Genomic DNA, 18328 nt, shown 5'->3' on the forward strand with positions numbered 1-18328 from the left:
TAAGCAGTTACCTGCAGTATGACGGTACAGCAAAAATACATATATGCACTTGACAATTCAAAAAGTTTATTAGAATCCCTTCTTAACTCACCGGAATACATTACAGAATAAGAAATGATATAAAAGTGAAATACTTCGCGTCTGTTGAGACATTCGTTAGGAGATGCACTGTAATCGTTTTGTTGGGTTGAGCTAAAAGGAGTGTAAGTGTTTCTACTTTTGGTTTTAGATAACTTAGATGTAGTGTCTGTTAATACTAATCAGATGAGCCGATCAACTAAGGCATCAGGTTAAAGTACTACAAGTTTTACAGGAGGTCACAAAAGGCCTACAGCAGAATACATACACAACATACCGTAGTAGTAGTAGTAGTACAGGCTCCCAAGTAATATTGGCCCAAAAAAAGCTTAGCTTCACTGGTTCGAGCGACAGACCTGCACTGCGGTCCTATTGTCTGTTGAGAAGGTTCCAGGAGGGAGTCGTCATCAACTCCTCTCACGTTCTCCCGGACTAGTTTTCCTCAGTGGTAAACTTGGAGCGTGGGGAAGACCTGGAGTAACGGGGTTTATTTGCATTTAAAAATGCTGAGATGTTGATGGGCAAGTACTGCTTGCACTCTGTGCGTTAGTTGACACTGTGAGGTCCAGTCTGTGAGTTGAGCTGAGGCTCTGGGAAGGAAGACGGGTCAGAGACCGGACTGTCCAGATCCTGCTCCAGGCTTTGGTCTTGCTCCGGCAGGTTTTCCCTTGAATACTCTGTATACCACTCGAGCTGAAACGAGACGTAGAGAAAGTGAGGAGGTTACGATCGACCAACAACCGACACGGTACTCAAAATAATGTCTTAAGTTTCTTACCTGTATCTCCTCCTCGTACATCTTCATGCTGAGGTCACTCTTCGTCCTAGACCTGCGACCTAAGTACACAAGAGACGGGTGCTGTACACACCAAAGCACGAGGGAAAGGGGATTAGTGAGATTTCATGTCAAGAGCAGAGGAGTAAGAGTTTATTGTCTGTGTGTTGTCTTACCCCTCCCCTGTCCATAGTCTGTAGGACTCCCTGTAAAGAGCTGAGAGAAGACAGTCCTGGGCAGGTCTGTTTGTACAGCTCCAGAGTGGCCAGAGCTTCATCCCGACTCACCTCTACTTCAAACACTATCCCGTTCTCATCTAGACACATGCAGACATTAGAACGACTCACTGAACAGCCAATTTAAACTTCACACAGCACTGGCAGCTAAATAATAATCAAATAATAATTTTATCCGAGTGTCTGTTCTAGAAATACTGCAAAGATTTAAGAATTCATAAAAGCTTTTGTTCTGACGAGCTATACATTCTGTAAATGTATGCACAATACACACACACACACACACACACACTCAAACTCACCCTCTGGGTTTTCCACTGGTTCCCGGTTCTTGCGGCTGTAGTTCATGCGGAACACAAAAGCATCCAGAATGAACGCCACAATGATGGTCATCACCACCTGGAGAGATCACATATCACACACATGCACAGTAACATTAACAACATTAATGCACAGATTGAAGCGGAAATGCAGCGCATACTCCAAGAGACACATCAACAACACACATGACCGCACAGGCCTCACCATGGTGACGATGTAAAAGGTCATGAAGTAGAGCCGGCTCCAGTGGGTCGTCATGGAAGTTACCCCTTCCTGAAGGACAGTAAACACAGCATCAGTGAAACAGCAACATACCACGGATAAATGTAGTGACTGATGAAAGACGAGGGATATGTGACTCTTACCATGGTAATGTACCAGTTATTGACCACAGTCAGTTCAAACAGAGTCACTGGGGGTAAAAAGGAAGAGAAATGAACACTCAAAACAACAATGACCAGCTATTAAGGTAATATAAGAGCTATTAAGGTACTAGCTGGTCATGGCCCTCTGTGGTAGTTCCTGCTGGAGAAGATGTAGTAGCGAGTCTCCAGGACCACATTTTGCCTTAATGACTCAAAAACGGACTCACAACAACTCAATGTGGTGGGCTGGTAATGTACAGCATGTCATAAAAAGTCATGGAATAGAATGTTGGAAATAGTCACAAAAAAAGGACAAAATAAATCATAGTATAGTATGTGAAAAAAGAAGAGAAAAGGGTAATAGTTCATCGTCAGGAAAAGTCATACTATAGTCATACTAAAAGTATAGCAATTCATCAAAGTCATTAAAAAGTCACACAAAATCACAACATAGTATTACGAAAAAAGTCAAATGATTCAAAGTAAAGTATGTTGAATAAAGTCAGAATATTGTATGTCGAAAAAAATTGAAAAATGTAATAATACAGTAGGTTCTATATAATAGTTCATTATGTCAGAAAAAGTCCCCCCCAAAAAAAAGTAAAGTATTGCATAGTACAGTAGGTCATAGTCATAAAAAAGTGAGAGTATAGTATGCTGAAAAAGTCACAAAAAAAATGATAAATGTCATAGTTTAGTATGTCAAAGTAAAAACATTCATAGTATACTATGTACAAAGATAATTCAAAAAACTTATAGTACAGTAATACCTAAAAAGTCATAAAAAAGTAATAGTATAACATGTCATCAAAAGTCCTAAAAATGTCATAGTATAGTATTACATAAAGTCATAATAATTGATCGTATAGTATGTTAAAAAAGTGTAAAAATATACCATTTTATAAATACATAGTGATAAAACGTCATAGTATAGCACTTTATTAAAAGTCATAAAAAAGTCATAGTACAGTATGTCATCAAAAATCATAGCATCATATCAAAAAGTAATAGTATAAAGTTTTAAAGATGAGAAAAAGTCTTACTATAGTATGTCATACAAAGTCTTAGAAAGTCAAAGTCCAGTATTTTAATAAAATGTCTTAGTATAGTATGTTATGCTCTGACCACAATCTTCATTTGACCTACACAACTGTAAAGTTCCCTCACTGCAGCATCTTCAGGACCACATATGCCAAGATGACTTACACACCGACTACCAAGATGAAAACAACACGGCTGGTAATAAGTGGAAATTATTCAGGCTCTTTAAATGAAACTATATATTTGAGAACTGTTTTACATCTTCAGTAAGAACAAATGAGCTGCTGAGAACCACAGACAAGCTCAGGAAGTTGGAACTTACTGAGACACCGACTAACACATATTAGATTTTGGTCTCTTCATGGGATTGGTTGACAAAGCAACAATATAGAATATTTCCTGCCATATCTTTAAACGAAAAGATTTGAGTAATTACCAAAGCTGCTGAGAATGTTGTTGAAGTTATTGAGATAATAGTAGCCTTCTTCCAACACCGTTTTGTTGCCAATGGTGACGTTGATCTGTCTGTAGGAGTCTGCCACTGTACTGGTGCTGAGAATGAGAAGAAGATAGAGTTCAGGGAACATGGTTTATCATCTTGTGCCCAAGCTACAAGAAATTGCAGAGGACCAGAGTTAATGACAATACTTCAATCAACCAATAAAGAGAATACAAAAAGAAAATGTAATTGCTTGACTCACTTGCAGCAGTTGGGATAAACCACATCTGCAAAAAACTCCATCCCAACAATTGCAAAGGAGTAGTAGAAGATGATTAAGGTCAACCCCAGACTTGCCATCCTGGGGAAGAGCTCAAACATGGTGTCCAACACGTTACGATATCGCTGCTTTATCTTAAACAACCTGTGAAAGACAATAGATCACAATTTTAACTTCAAAAGTCAAATATAAGTACACGTACATTATTAAGAGTAAGAAATGACAGTGTACCGGAGCAGCTGGAGTGGTCTGAGCACCACGATAAAGTAGAACGGCTCCATATCGAAGGCAAGAGCAATCAGGCCCAGGAAGGCAAACACCGTCACTGTGAAATCAAACCTGGACAGACGAGCACAGTGAACATCAACACCCAAAACAGAACCAGCCTTTGGTACATGTTAAAATTAATGTTAGTTGTAGTTGAAGTTTTCACAAAATAGCCACATTAAAGCTAGGGTTGGTAATCTTGACAAACTAGCAAGAAAAGGACGATAAAAATAGCTTCAGCTCCAAACGTTGCTAAATCTAGCGAGAGAGAGTCGCCAAGTCGGCAACAATGACGGCCGACTATTTTCTTTTTTTTGTCAGACCATTTGATTCATCGATTGCTATCAGGATGTCACGGGAATTTCAACGAAAATATCATGAATGTTTTTGAAGAAGATTACCAACCCTGCCTTTAGGACTAGAGTACTGAATCCAAACGCACAGACTGGAACAGGGTCTATGGATACATGCAGTCTGATGTTCACTGTGTGCTCCACTACAAGTCTGACGTTTTGATTTCAGTACTCATTCAATATGTCAATCAATCAACTCAGGATCCAAGTTATTACTCACAGATTCCACCCAGAGCTGAAATAAGCCATCGGCCCCAAACCAGTGATTTTCAATAACACCTCTACACCATAAACTAAAAGTGGAAGGACAGAGGCAGAGTTAGTATTGGCAAACGTGCATAAAAACCAACTGTAGTTCTTGACGCCCTCCTTGACTACTTTTAAAGTATTTGATCATTTCTATGTGAGTGGGAGACTCACTGGTCAGAAAAACAATGTAACTCCAGGGTACAAATCTGGACCAGGAAAATCCACCTGCATGAGGACAGAAAGGTGAGAGATCTGTAGTGCAAAACACTTTCCTTCTGTCACATGGCTTAACGTCAACGGGAAGGATCTTACTATTTAGCGTGTACGTCTCCACGAGAATCCACACACCGTTGATGGCAACCACCACACCTGCAGCCAAGAGAAAGGGTTAAAAAGGTTTTTAGAGACTTAGGCTCGGTACGTCTGAGGAGAATGTAGATGGTTACACTTACACATGGCATATTGGAAGGCCTTTGACGTCACAAGCAGGTTGATGCCTAATAAAGTAGAGAAGAATGCGCTGAGAATATGGCGACAAGAAACAGATTTGTTTAGTCTGATAAACAGAAGAAGAGAAAAAGAGAACTTGCCTTTGAAAATGAGGAAGGTTGTGTGAGGAAGATCATCAAACCAATGTTCTCCACTGCGTCGTGCCTAAGCAACACACACACACACACACATATTCAGTTCATGTTCACTAAAGGGACACAAAATAGAGTAAATTATAACTGCACAGTAGAAATATACAGTAAGGCTACGCACCTTCCATTTAAGGCCAGTGACCTCATAGAACTTGTAAAAGTCCTGTAGACTGTAACAGAATGAACAGAAAATGTAACAACGCAATTGTATGCAGAAGGATTTTAACAGAAAAGTGTGCATCAGGCTGATACCTGAGCATCGGAGCCCCGGAGGTGTTGAGAGCTTTATATGTGAGGAAGCGGTCTCTTGCAGACATCCGTGGTCTGTAAAAACGCATCAGACCATCAAACTGTTTCAGCGTCACACCCATCGGCCTCTGGAAAAAAAAAAAAAAAAGCAGCAACACAGATAAAACACCATGGCTGTGAGCGCTTCATATAAAATGAATAATTAATACCAAACAAGCATCACAATACATAGAACAGTGAGGCCGTACCTGCCGGCTAACTAACAGCTGAAAGGCGTGGTCGATAGCAGAGCGCTTGTGAAGTAAAAGAGATTTAAACTTCATCTTCTCAACGTCATTGAACGTATCAAACACCACTGCCAAGAGCTGGAGGGGGACAGAGAAGTGAAGCTGATGAGTGATCACATGAAAGGCCTTACTGCATGTCTAGTTTTAATAAGGAAGGAAATGTCAGAAGTGATGAAAACAAGCCGAACCCTAACCCTATTTTTACCAGGTTCATGACGAAGTAGAGCTCTATGGAGAGGTAAACAATGAAGAAAATACAGGACCAGCGGTTCTTGGAGTACGCTGGCATCATCACATCAGGAAAACTACAAGAAAGAGGGACGCATGACATACACAAGTCATGAGATACAAAGTCAAAAATGTGGAATTGGCCGGAAAAAAAGCCTACATTTATGATAAGATCTGAAAGTAGGAAGTAGTGCTTGTGTGCCGTGTGTGTGAATACGAAACTGAACATTACTGTGTGTAACGATGTGCTTACTTTGCTGTGGTCAGCAGCACAAACAGACTGACGAGGCTGTTCTCCAGGGTGCTGAAGTACTGTGACGAGAGGAGATGGTTTGTGTCACGAAATCTGACCACCACAGACACAAAACTCCCCCAAAATTTTTGTAACTCACACAAATTAATGCCAGGCACTAAAGATTCAACGTACCGGGTCAGCATTGTTCGGAGAGAAGAGGCAGAAACCTGGGACGAGACAACAAGCGCACATAGTAACAGGAAACCCTGTTCCTTCTAAAAACAGTAGATGGTTTACCCTGAACTATTCTATAATGTTCTGTAAAAAGGGGGCAGAAAAGAACCAACAGCCTTTAATATACTTGAAAAATAATAAGCATTCTTACCCAAGATAGCAAATATAACCATGAAGAAGAGTAGCAGTAGGAGGATGTCAATAAAAGGAGGAAGGGACTGGAAGATCTGACGCAAGTTTCTGATTGGATGAAAGAAACCTCATCAGTGATGACTGCGTTTGACAGTGAAATCAGTGGTGTCTGTATGTTCAAGGGGTGGTATAAAAATCATGAATAAACATGAAAAAGGGAAATTAACCAATTCCAAACCAAAACTTTGACCCGATTGGGAGTCTGAGTGCGTTTGTTTCAGTCATTATGTACCTGCGCACAGCACCACAGTATCGACAATCCACCAGGAAAATTGGTCTGAGAGCTCTGGTCACTCTCACGTGAGACGTCTGTCTGATCAGAACCACTATGGCCTCCACGAACTGCAGCAGCAACACACACGTCTAAACAAGGAGAAGAGACAACGTGAACAATATGCAGCAGTGGAAGCCGAATCCCAACCTGTGACGTGCAGCCTGCAGGGTTGACTGCCCTCCCTCATTGGAGAGCTATGAGAGCAAGCATCCAGCATGCTGAAGGGAAAGTACCCGTCATGGATCAGTTACCTTCACCATGGTCCTCTTGTGTCGTATGAAGGTGTGGAAGCCTAGCCAGCGGAGTTTCATGCATAGCTCAAATGCCACCATAACCAAAGCAAGCAGCTCCAGAGTGGCGTGGACCTGCAGAGGTATGAAATACACGGGAACCTTTACAGCAAACTGTGCGTACGAGCTTGTGTTTGTGTGTATACGTTTACTCACGTAGACGTCCAGGCGCAGTGACGGCACAGCTGGAGCTTCACACAGCGACAGCATCATCAGCAGCAGGCCTGTCAGCAGCTCCATCATGTAGAACAGGTGGTTGTGGGCAAACAGGTACGCTGCCAGCGCCTTTGGGTTTCGAGGATGGGTGAAGAACTTATCATTGTTCTCTCCCTCCTGTATGTGGAATTTAAATGATCCATTTAAACCACACAATGTAACCCTTTTGTAGCTTATTTATTGATTCTGAAAGATGCTGATTTCAGTAAACACAATGCATTGGCTTAACTTAAATCTGACATACTGGTATGATGAAGCAGTGACACGTTTTATGGGACGTTGGTCCTTGTAGCTGCCTTGAAGTTAAGTGTTCAATTTATTGATATGTATTTTTTTTTTTTTTTTTATTACTGTGAAACCTAATTTTTGAGTTCTATGTATAACGTTAATATGTTTAAATAAAGAAAAAAATTAAATGATAAGAGGACAACTATTAGAAAATGTAATATTTGTGCTTCCCTACTTTATTTTGAAGTTCTTTGTGTCCTTATTGATTTATTACTTCTAGCAGCTGTTCATGACGCAAGTATAGAGACATTGAAAGACTCCAAAGTTTAACCATCTACAGGGAATACAGTGTGGAGGGTGTAATAAAAACCATTACATGACCATAGAAACTCAGCTGCCCTGTACACTCAGTAACTAACAAATGCCACAGTCCACTGCTTGTAACTACCTGCAGGTAGATGGCTGCCTCTTGGTAGTTCATCTCCCAGCTTTGGCGTAAGGACACATTTTGGGCTCTGTGGTTTTGTGGCCCGGGTGTCGAGATCACAGCGTCGTTCACTATGTCATAATTGCCTCCTCGTCCATCTGGAAGACAACACGTTCAACACGAAGGTTTCAATGTTTTGATACAGCCTTTATGTGGATAAGAACAAAACATTTGAACTTCACTTTCCATATTCATCTTTTTGTATATGGGTAACACACACACACACACACACAGTACATAGAGAGGTATGGGCCTACCAATGCAGTCTAGTTCTAAGGCATAGGAGGAGATCACTACTGGACTCCCGTTGTGGGTCTGATCTTCATGGGAACCAGCTGCCTGTACGCATATACACTCCATTGATCAGTATGGATTTGTGCACCAGCTGTGACAATGAATCAAGGCCACTGAAGTCCACAGCAGTGTGTGTGTGTGTGTTGGTGTCATCCACAGTGCCCTGGTGTTGTTCCAACTCCTACACACATCTGGAGATACAGATGGCCAAACATTCCACTCCGGCCTGATGCAAACTCCAGAAACTCAGTCCAGAGGCGAGTCCTCACAGATTCAAAAGTATTCAGGCCAAGCTGCGGGATCGAAGTGACACTGGAGACGGAACACCGCTCAAAACAATTGACAATGCTTATGAAGCGCAGTACTTCTTTGACAATTGGTTTCTTCTTTTGGAAAAGAACATCTGTTAAAGAGAGATACCGCCACCAGCGAGAGTGAAATGTGACCTACAAACATTAGCCTCCTGCCTTAGCCACAGAGTTTGAACTTTGAATCCAGTGGAGCCAGTCAGTGAGAAAATGCAGTGTTTGCAATGATATCACATTGTCTATTACGTCGCCTTCCTTCCACAGACAGGATACAGACACGAGAGAGATGAACCACAGGAGGAATTAATCCTGCGCTACAAGAGGGAGAGTGACTAACTTCAAAAGACAGGGAGGACATCTAGATATCCAAGAACACTGAGGAAGAAGTATACCATTGCAAGACCTAATGGAGAATTATGGACTATCATTAAATGACACAGATACTGTAGGTTTAAGAACAAATAACTGTCTGCAAAATGAACTCAAAAGTTAAAACTGAAAATATTCAATCCAGATTAACTCAGTATTTTCAAACAACCTTGAATTACAGATTCAAGCAGGATCTCTCAAATATAAGTCACAGTTTCCTTTCTATGTGTCTATAATGTCGTCCTGTGTGAGTCTATCTAGGTGCTCTTCCCACAAACTGTTTCTGCTTCAAGCAGGACTCCTTGGAATAACACGTTGTGGAGACTAGATGACTCTCTGAAAGGCAGTCACAGATTGTTCCTGTCCACGGTGACGGCAGCCGATTGAGCTGAAGTGCGAAGATCAAATTCCAGTCCAGCGGCAGCCTGGCTGTTATCCTGACAAGAGTACACCCCTCGTCTGTCATGTGCCACTCCAACTCCTCATTTGTTTGAGAACAATAACATGTTCGGAGCTCCCGGTTAAAATCACGGCGGGGTCAGGCTCACGGGACCACAAACAGGCTCAGCAGTCATGACCGTTTCCCCCAGGACAAATAAAATGTAGTTTTGTGGTGATCTGAAGGGTCCTGACCACTAGCAGTAAAACTGAACTCCACACTTCTATCCAAGCGAGTGGTTTGTCACTGAGGTGATACAATGCAACCTTCTTTCCCAGTGTCCCAGGTTCAAACTCCCTCTCTTTCCAGAACGCTCCAACAGCAATCAGCAAGAACAGTACGATACTTCCTCCTTGTCCACCATTCCCAAATATCCAGTGGAAAAAAACCTCCTCTCCTCTTCCTGTTCATCTCGAGAGCCAGAGAAAATGATCCCGTACGCTCACGAACACAGACACACTTACACACAGGCTGCAGACATTCACACACGGTACACACACACATGAGCACCAGGGAGGGGCTCAGGGGTGCACCAGTCTGCTGAGGCAGCAGTTTCTCATGGGTCATTTTGTAGCTTATATACAATGGCAGCAGGATTACTATGTTTAGTGGATGCATGGATACCCATACGTAGAGCACACACACACACGTGATATCAGAGCCTCATGGACAATCTCTGCTCTCCATTAATGCAGTGTGGCCTAGACGTGCAGCATGTATGCAGCTTACAGTCAACAACATTCAGCATCTTCAGACTGCGCTAGTGCACATCTGGTAAGTAGACAAGCATTAACTTCATATCGCAAAATACATTGATATGATATAATATACAACAATACTAAACACTCGTCAATAAACAACACTATAAAGTTCTATAAATACAAAAACAGTGCATTATGGAGCCAAAGGATCAGAAAGGACCCATCATACAGAAGAACTCAACCAACCAGCCTGTACACAGTCACCAGTTTAGTTAACAACTTCAGTGGAAAGTGTTTCAGAAAGGGGTTGATTCAAATGTATGCCATGTTGGAGGCTGTAGTTTGCTGTGACGTTGTCCACCTCTACGTGAATGAGGGTGTACTAAGAATTAGAAACATCTATTAATAGAATACAATGCAACAGCACCACAAACCACATCTTCCATAATGACTTTAACGCTGAAAACAAGAAACGTACATTATAACCTTCATGAGGCTGGATATATTGCAATGCTGTTACATTCGTTTTAGATGTGATTGACTGAGTGCATTTGCTCACATTGATTTGTGCTTTAATTGTACATCTAGTACCATGCGAATCAAAACCAATGTAAACACATGGTAGTTTGCACAGCTCCACTGTGGCTGAGCATGACAGTAAGGACTTACTTTCGTCTCCTCGCTCAGTCTCCTCGTTGAGTAGACCGCTGTTTGCTTCGTCCCAGGTTAAGATGAGTGGCACATCGTCGTCAGACTCCATAACAGCAGACAAACAGGCTGCAACCAGCCTTGATTTAATTATGTTCAATTGGAGTTAATCTAAGCTACTCACGAGCTAAATAAGTGCGCGGTTTGTTCCGCAAACTGCAAGATAACTGCACATCTTGGGCGCTTGTAGCTGACGCTAACACGTTAGTTATTAGCAAACAACCCGGGTACTTTTTGGGGGCTGTGCTAACTGAGGTGAGAGCTAACTAACGACACTCTGGTGAGACGTGCAAAACAGGAACTAACAGTTTTCAAGTGACGTGAAGCAGACGAGGTCTGCCGGGTGCAGAGCTGTTCTTAGTCCTGTCACAAACATTGATCCCCGACTCGACTGGCTCACTGTCACTCAGGCTAACAAGCCGAGACTGCCGCCGGTGTGTGTCCATTATGGCATCATCGCCGCACACGCAGCTTTCTGCAGGATAACAGATGTTATGCGTGTTCTGATTATATTTAACCAGTAACTAAATACACCAATTTTATATCTTGGTTAATCGTTCCGTAAGCAACAATACCCGAGACTTACAAAAAGATACTACAAAAGCTCTACAGATACTGTGTTTACAGCTGGATCAACAAACATTCACGACACTGAAGCAACTTACGGCATGCTGAGTGAACGTTGCCAGAGTTTCAAAATAAAACTCAATGGATCTAAGGTAATGTTGTAAAACGCATGTCACATTAATGTATTTATTCATTCAATTAGTCAATGAAGATACTCATGCATGCATCCATTTATACAATGCATTATAAGATAACTGAATTATGTGCCAGTGATTTGTAACCCTGATCCCCGTTAGTGGTATCTTAGCAACAGAGCGAAACAAACATCTTCTGCTTGTGGCTAACTTTCACCTCGACAGGTAACTACGTAGCTTATCAACGTTGTATAACTCACATCTAATTCAACACAAGCTAAAGTAACTATCACGAACCTACAGTAGGCTACATGCCACACACCATAACGTTACAGTGGTTGCAAATAGCCCATTTCTACAATAATACCTTCATACGGGGACACTCGGGGTAATGATGAACCTGTGTTTCTTAAAACTTTTCCCTCATCTTTGCTATTTTTGTAAAATACTGGGTAGATTTACTCCTTCAGGCCTCACTGAATGTTTTAGCTGATTGGGCAAAAGAGGAAAAGGGTTGAGGAAGCACTAAATCTATATTGAACTGAACTATCTTTACAAAGTTAGCTAAGTAAGTGGATACTATTGCAAGGCGATATCGGAAAAACACTGTGTATTTAACCTATACAAATGTTACAACATTAATGTTTTATGTTTAATTGTTTTCCTACCATCCAGTGACATTATGTCTGCAAAGGAGGCAACAGTGCTGACAAAGACCCAATCAGAAGATTCACAAAAGAACCACAAAGTGTCACAGAAGAAGCTGCTCTCTCATGAGGCTCAGTGCATCTCAAGCTTACTGGAAAACTGCATCGGTCAAGTGGAGATCGCAGCTACTCTGCCTGCTCTCCACAGTGTGTCCGATGTTGTGGACAAGGAATTGAGAGGGGCAATCAAAGAGCATCAAATATTAATTGGAAGACTGGAGACACTTGAAGGTCTCAAGCAGGAGTCAGATGGGGAACAAGAGGGAGAAGCTGGGGAAGCAAGGGCTCAGCTTGAGAAGGACATCAAGAACTCTGTCAGGGATCTGCTCAGGGTTGCCCGAGTCCATCCAGATGCCATTTGTGGTTTGAGGGCAGAGCTAGGTATGAAAGTAGGGGAAAGTGAGTACATGCTCATTAAAGGACTTGAGAGGTTTCACAGCCATGTGGTTGAAAAGTTGCTGACTGGTCTGGATGATGAGGAGCTACAGCAGGTTCTCCACAAGCAGGTGTCTTTATCGCCTGACCACAATGCCATTGCTGTTTCACTGGAAGAAGTAGCCGCAGCCATTAAGCAACTAGATGCAAAGGTGACGTACCAAATTGGATGTTAAAACATACCCTCACTTACAGTCTAGTCTACCACACGTATAACTTGCTTCAATGTGGCTATAAGAAAAAACAAAGACTTTGTTATTTTTTAAGCCATTATATATTCTACTCTTGAACGTTTCCCTATCTTACCTCCCTTATCTTTCTGTTTGTATCACAGATTTCTTGCGATAATGATAAGCTAAACAAATGCCAGCGTTCTCTGAAAGGGATCGAAGAAGAACCGGGTATGTCACTTCTTGCCGACAAGCAGTACCAGTCACATATGAAGTCGGCAAAGATGAAGCAAACCGGTATACAACAGGAGATTGATCAACTGAACAGTCAGCTCAACGATTTGACCCCTAAAAACAGGCAGGCAGAGAGAGAAATCCAAGAGGTGAGTTTAGTGTATCATTTTATCAACGTTTCACAGTAAATGTATCATGTTTCATTTTCATTAAAACCTATGTCACTATTACTGTTTTCTTTTCCTTGGCAGAAAAATGAAAAGTTGGTGGAAGAAATTGAATACATGCTCCAAATCTTTGACGATGACATGGGAAAAAAACAGGTACAAACTCATCCCCCACAAAGAGACAAAAGTATCTAGAAACAATAATTAAGTGTGTATCCTGTGGTCACTGGTTCACTATATTCAGGGTGTTTAACAGGGCCGTCTGTTCTTCGCCCGCATCTCACAGTCCCTATTACCTGATGAGTTTGGTCTGTCTATGCATGCTTTTTCAAACTATATGAGTTTATGTCATACTGCTCAAAAGATATAATTTAAAACTCAATCTTCACATAAAAGAAGCGGATGTTTTCCATTTTTACTTTATTAGACAACTGTAACGATGAATTATCAAAATAGTTGCCAATTTATTTCCTGTTGATCAACTAATCAATTTAACAAATGTTTTCTAGTTCAGTGGTGATCGGTCATTTCACACATCGCCTTCAGGCTGTCTCTGGTTTGAAATCCAGGACAGATGCCTTCAGTGACCTATTTAATCAGCAAGGCATTAGAGTATTTATACCTGCTATGAAATGATCAAGTAGGCCTATAAATAAGGCCTGTCTATGTTTACATTCAGTACTCATTCTATCCACCACCATCTCTCACTCTTTCTCATCCTTTCGCACCTCGACACCATCACTGCCACCGTCACCTGTCTCAGGCCGACCTGGAGATGAATGCAATGGATTATGAAAGGGAGGAGGAGCTGCTGAGGAAGCTGGAGAAACCCTTTTCTGCCCTGGAGCTGGAGTGCAACGAGATCCAGGAGAAGCGTCGGCTAGCAGATGAGAAGAGAAGGGAGGAGATGCGGGAGCTGGAGTTGAAGACCAAAGCTGCTATTTTAGTCCAAGCCGTGTGGAGAGGCTACATCACTCGCAAGTCCTTAAAGAACAAGGGCAAAAGCAAGAAGGCCAAAAAAGGCAAAAAGAAGACCAAACTAATTAAGTAACCTCATGGTGTCTTACTCTGGTGCTACACAGATAAACACCGTAGCTGTCGAACATCTTTTACAACAAAAACCCATACAGTCCATATTCCATATTTATGTGTTGTTTTTAATAAAGTACTTCTTCTTTTAAACTAGTATTTACTATTTTTGTGAAGAACACATTATAAAGGATTGCAGCACTTTCTAACTTTTTTGTGATCAACATTTAATATACAGATACCTTCTTGCTGCCGACAATATCAAACTAATCATGAATGTTGGAACAGCTGCAGATAATGAACATGTTTTACTATTGGACACCCGCACAAATGTTCTGGCCTTTGGATTTGTTGCACATGTTTTGAGTGAGCAGCTTTATAATTCATATAAGTACATTGATTTTAATGACCTCAGCAAATCTCCAGCATAGCTCTTGACTATAAACTGAAAACAGATCTGATCAGCTAAAATAAGATTCAACAGGGACTAATTGATCGGGTGTACCAGTTGCTTTGTTCTTTAATGGCCACAGGGTGGCAGTATAGGACCTTATGTTCACAATGATCACTTGTCTACATTACATATCATTCATTTGTCTTGTGAACAAGAGGAGCTGGGAATTGAACCACCAACAGTACAAGTCATCTGATATTCCTAATAGATATACAGTATTTATCAAGTTTAAACAAGTCAACCTCAAATGTACTGTTACTATCAGCAACATTTCACAACTCATAATCAAGCCTTGTAAATTACAAAGAGGAGCTAAATGAACAAAAGTTGTTGATTGCTTCAGTGTCTTAAGTTTATTTAAGTTAATTATCTTCAAGTGCAGGTTTAGTTCTACATGAGAACAACTAGTAAATTAGTCAATGCTATAGTTCAGTGAATTCAGTTTTAAAGCAGCATGAAAACATATGCTTACGCTTAAATTGAAGCATCTTGCGATGCGCAAGTTGAAATGTGCTTTGTGGGCTTTGACTTGTCTTTTTCCTGTCCGTGATGTTTCTGTGAGGGAGTTTGATATTGTTTTAGTATGCCCTCATGGTCCTGGATGAACATCTTGACCTAAAGAGGAAACAGTAGAAAACCGTAAGTTGTTTGTTTTCTATCTCTCTGCGGTTCATCACCATCTCTGCTCTGTCAGGGTACACACCTTATCAAGCTGTTTCTCTGTGTCATTCAGATTCACAGGTTCGTCTCGTTCTACCATGCCACCTGTCATTTCATAGAGGTTAAGGGTCGCCACCTTAATCCGTGCCAGCAAGAGTGTTTTCTTTGCTGCTGTTTCCTGAATGTGGTTCCACTTCCTTTCCTGTGTGAAGACAGGGACAACTGCATTTCACACAAGACGGCAGCTGTATATTTAGGCAACATTTGATGTGGTGTAAGCTCTGATGCCCGACTTGTAATCAGGATCATGTCTGATACCCATGACAGAGCTTCAGAGCACGTCTTCTCCATCTCGGTCTGGAGCTGGGACAGCTGGTTGTTCTTCTGCAGCCGCAGCAAACGATGATCGTCCTCCAGTGTCAGCAGGGATTCTTTCAGCTGGTCGACCTGCTCGTGCGACTTCATTTCTCTCTTGTAGAAATGGTCTTCAAAGTGGAGAAGACTCTCTAGTCGACCCGTGAGCTCCTGCACATCGTCAAACTGTAAAACACGCAAACGTTAAAAGGTGTAGCTCATTATCTATTTAAAATAAGTCCATGACCACCTCTACAAACACCTTAGAAATGACTGCACTTGTCTGGAATAAGACATGAACTGTAAAGAGACAGGGCCAGAGTATGTCTACTGTTAAGGCCATCATCGAGAGACAAGATCCATCAAGATTTTAGGAGGCTTACCGCCATCACTTAACACTTCTTGTGCCACTTCTAACTAAATGAGAAACTTTAGAAAATGAGCTGCATCAATCTAAGATTTACCGTCAGGTTTTAAAATGTGGCTCGTTACATAGTCGTACAATCTTCAAATTCTGGGAACCTCTGTTTAAGTAAATGGCTCTTTTGATGATAGACTACATGTTGTACATTAATAAATGTACGACAAACGAATTTAGATTTAGTTTCGCTGCATGTAAAGACGTCCCTGCAGTACCTTAGTCATCGTGACCACCCGCACCATGAAGTCCTTATATACACTGTGTCTTTGTATCTGACGCTGCTGCTCCTGTTTCCTCTCCATCAGCTCGGGATACACCAGCTTTAGCCTCTCTAGCTCTGCCTCCAATTGAAGCACCTCTTCCTTCTCCTTCTCTGCTTTCTCAGCAGCTTGATCAGCGACTTCGTCCTGCAGGGAAGGAGATAAGAGGGGCTTAGTGTTGCTGCTTTTGTCCAGTTTCAGCCATGAAACTGAAATCCAATAAGGTTACGTACAGTCTTGTACAGGAGTCTTGAGTGAAATGGTCCTCTACTGTACCTTCAGAAACATATCAAAGCTTGAGTGTAAATCCCTCGCTTTCTTGATCTCCACATGCAACTCATCTCTGCGCTGTTGCAAACTCTCGAATATCTACATAAAAACACACAGCAGGCAAAAATGACTTCAGAATATGTATGACGCATGCTCAGTCAGTTAAAATTACTCCTCACGATGTAGCAGTCTGTATTAATTCTCACAGATTAAGACAGGACGTTACACCTCGAGAAGTAACATTAGTGCTTGGTAACTTGTAGACAGTTTCGCCTCATTAGGGCCATTTCGGGCTTTTTAATCTGTCTTTTTTAAAATCATTTTAGCTGTGTAAATGCATATGAAACATACACATCCCTTTGAAACCACACTTTTTGATCCTTGGCCATTAGCGTTACAGCATAACATTGTGCATTCTATTATAGGCTTTCAATCTAGAGCCCTGGCTTCAAAATAGTAGTTTTTATAAGTTTGCAGCAGATTGAACCATTTTCTAATGTTGTCCCTACTGGTCAAATATATGCTATTTTTCTGGTGTGTTTGATGCAACACATCAAAATCAATGTTGTTGCTATTGACGCATGCTAGACTGTGAAAAAAAAAAAATACTAAGCATTTAGTATACAAAATATAATTAAATGTTTGTGTTGTTGTTTTCCCATAAGAACAATGGAAGAATTGTGTAAACAAACGAGCAATTAAGTTAAAATTCTGAAACAATGAATATTTGGCAACGTTAGTTATGATCAGGACTGAAGTTGGTCAAAATAATTAACTTTATAATATTACTACATAGTATAAAGAAGAGCTTTCTCACATTAGGCCAAACTACCTGAAATAACGTGAAGAGTTGAGTAGCTACTTAGCTGCTACACGTGACACCGTGATAAGTAACGTTGGGAGGTAACTAACTAGTACCTGACTGCGCTCCTTGATCTTTGTTACCAGCTCTCCCTCTTCCCGGCGTTTCTTCTGCATATCAAAGAGGTCAAAGCTGCAGTCACGCAAGGGTCCTCCTGCCATCACACCGCTCAATCTCCTGTTCACACACGAGCATAGTGGGGGAGTTATTAACATCGACCGCTCGGGAGGACTCTGGCTGAGCTCCACACGCTCCACCACCACGGAGCACCGCTCCACATGAACTCACTGTGGATACGGCTCCTCACGGACGCTCCTGGACTTCATTACTGTTTGTTGTCATCCTTTTCAGAGTCAAGTCAAGTTGGTCTATCTTGCTGTGGTTGGTAAACGTTAGCTACATTTCAAACTTTGCCCCCCTCGTTTCTATGGTAACGCAAACCAGGAACTTTTAAAGGCACAATCCGACATTTCAGTACAAAGAAAATCAACTTCCTTAATTTTTACTCAAGCTTTATTATGCTACGTTCACACCAAACGCGAAGTGAATTGTCGTGTTACTCGCTACAGTTTACTGTTTACTTGGGGGAGTTTACTCGCGCGCAGGAGTTTACTCGCGGCAATTTACTCGGAGAGGGGGCGTGGCTTATCTCCATGAAAACCGTTATCAACCAAGCCGTTTACTTCCACCATCAACCATGGAGGGAATAACCTCTATTTCTGCTGTTATGAAAGTCCCACATGTGCCGGGAAACTAAAGGCCGTCTGGTCTGGGTTCATAACATAGTCCGGAGGAGCTCCGTGGATTTCATTGAGCTGTA

At 41.6% G+C, this 18328-nt stretch overlaps 3 protein-coding genes across 4 annotated transcripts; 1 reads left to right on the forward strand and 2 right to left on the reverse strand.

The window, feature by feature from the left end:
- Positions 1-49: 49 nt before the first annotated feature.
- On the reverse strand, positions 50-11430 carry tpcn1 (two pore segment channel 1). 2 transcript variants are annotated; one of them, XM_076099119.1, is made up of 26 exons: positions 10746-11429; positions 7927-8063; positions 7191-7367; positions 6996-7109; positions 6703-6833; positions 6430-6518; positions 6237-6271; positions 6063-6121; positions 5787-5886; positions 5543-5659; positions 5298-5422; positions 5167-5215; positions 4995-5058; positions 4857-4901; positions 4717-4773; positions 4576-4629; positions 4376-4448; positions 3767-3874; positions 3518-3679; positions 3253-3368; positions 1776-1822; positions 1615-1683; positions 1392-1488; positions 1030-1169; positions 857-937; positions 50-771 (listed from the first exon to the last, which is right to left on the reverse strand). In XM_076099119.1, exons 1-26 carry the CDS (start codon positions 10834-10836, stop codon positions 625-627), a joined length of 2484 nt encoding a protein of 827 aa, XP_075955234.1. In that variant the 5' UTR covers positions 10837-11429; the 3' UTR covers positions 50-624. The 2 variants fall into 2 exon arrangements, with proteins under 2 accessions (XP_075955234.1, XP_075955233.1); XM_076099118.1 differs by having other exon boundaries at positions 4576-4773; positions 10746-11430.
- Positions 11411-14335, forward strand: drc10 (dynein regulatory complex subunit 10). Its single transcript, XM_076099124.1, has 5 exons — positions 11411-11503; positions 12161-12779; positions 12962-13180; positions 13283-13354; positions 13962-14335. Exons 1-5 carry the CDS (start codon positions 11493-11495, stop codon positions 14247-14249), a joined length of 1209 nt encoding a protein of 402 aa, XP_075955239.1. The 5' UTR covers positions 11411-11492; the 3' UTR covers positions 14250-14335.
- Positions 14336-15065: 730 nt separating this feature from the next.
- cfap73 (cilia and flagella associated protein 73) lies at positions 15066-17672 on the reverse strand. Its single transcript, XM_076099645.1, is given in 8 exon segments — positions 15066-15071; positions 15154-15221; positions 15224-15296; positions 15385-15543; positions 15660-15881; positions 16332-16523; positions 16653-16745; positions 17565-17672. Coding segments are annotated over 8 exon segments (918 nt in total). The 5' UTR covers positions 17670-17672.
- Between the last annotated feature and the right edge of the window lie 656 nt (positions 17673-18328).

This window comes from Anarhichas minor, unplaced genomic scaffold, assembly GCF_050575085.1.
Source record: "Anarhichas minor isolate MPS153535 unplaced genomic scaffold, ASM5057508v1 ptg000025l, whole genome shotgun sequence".
NCBI classification, from domain to species: Eukaryota; Metazoa; Chordata; class Actinopteri; order Perciformes; family Anarhichadidae; genus Anarhichas; species Anarhichas minor.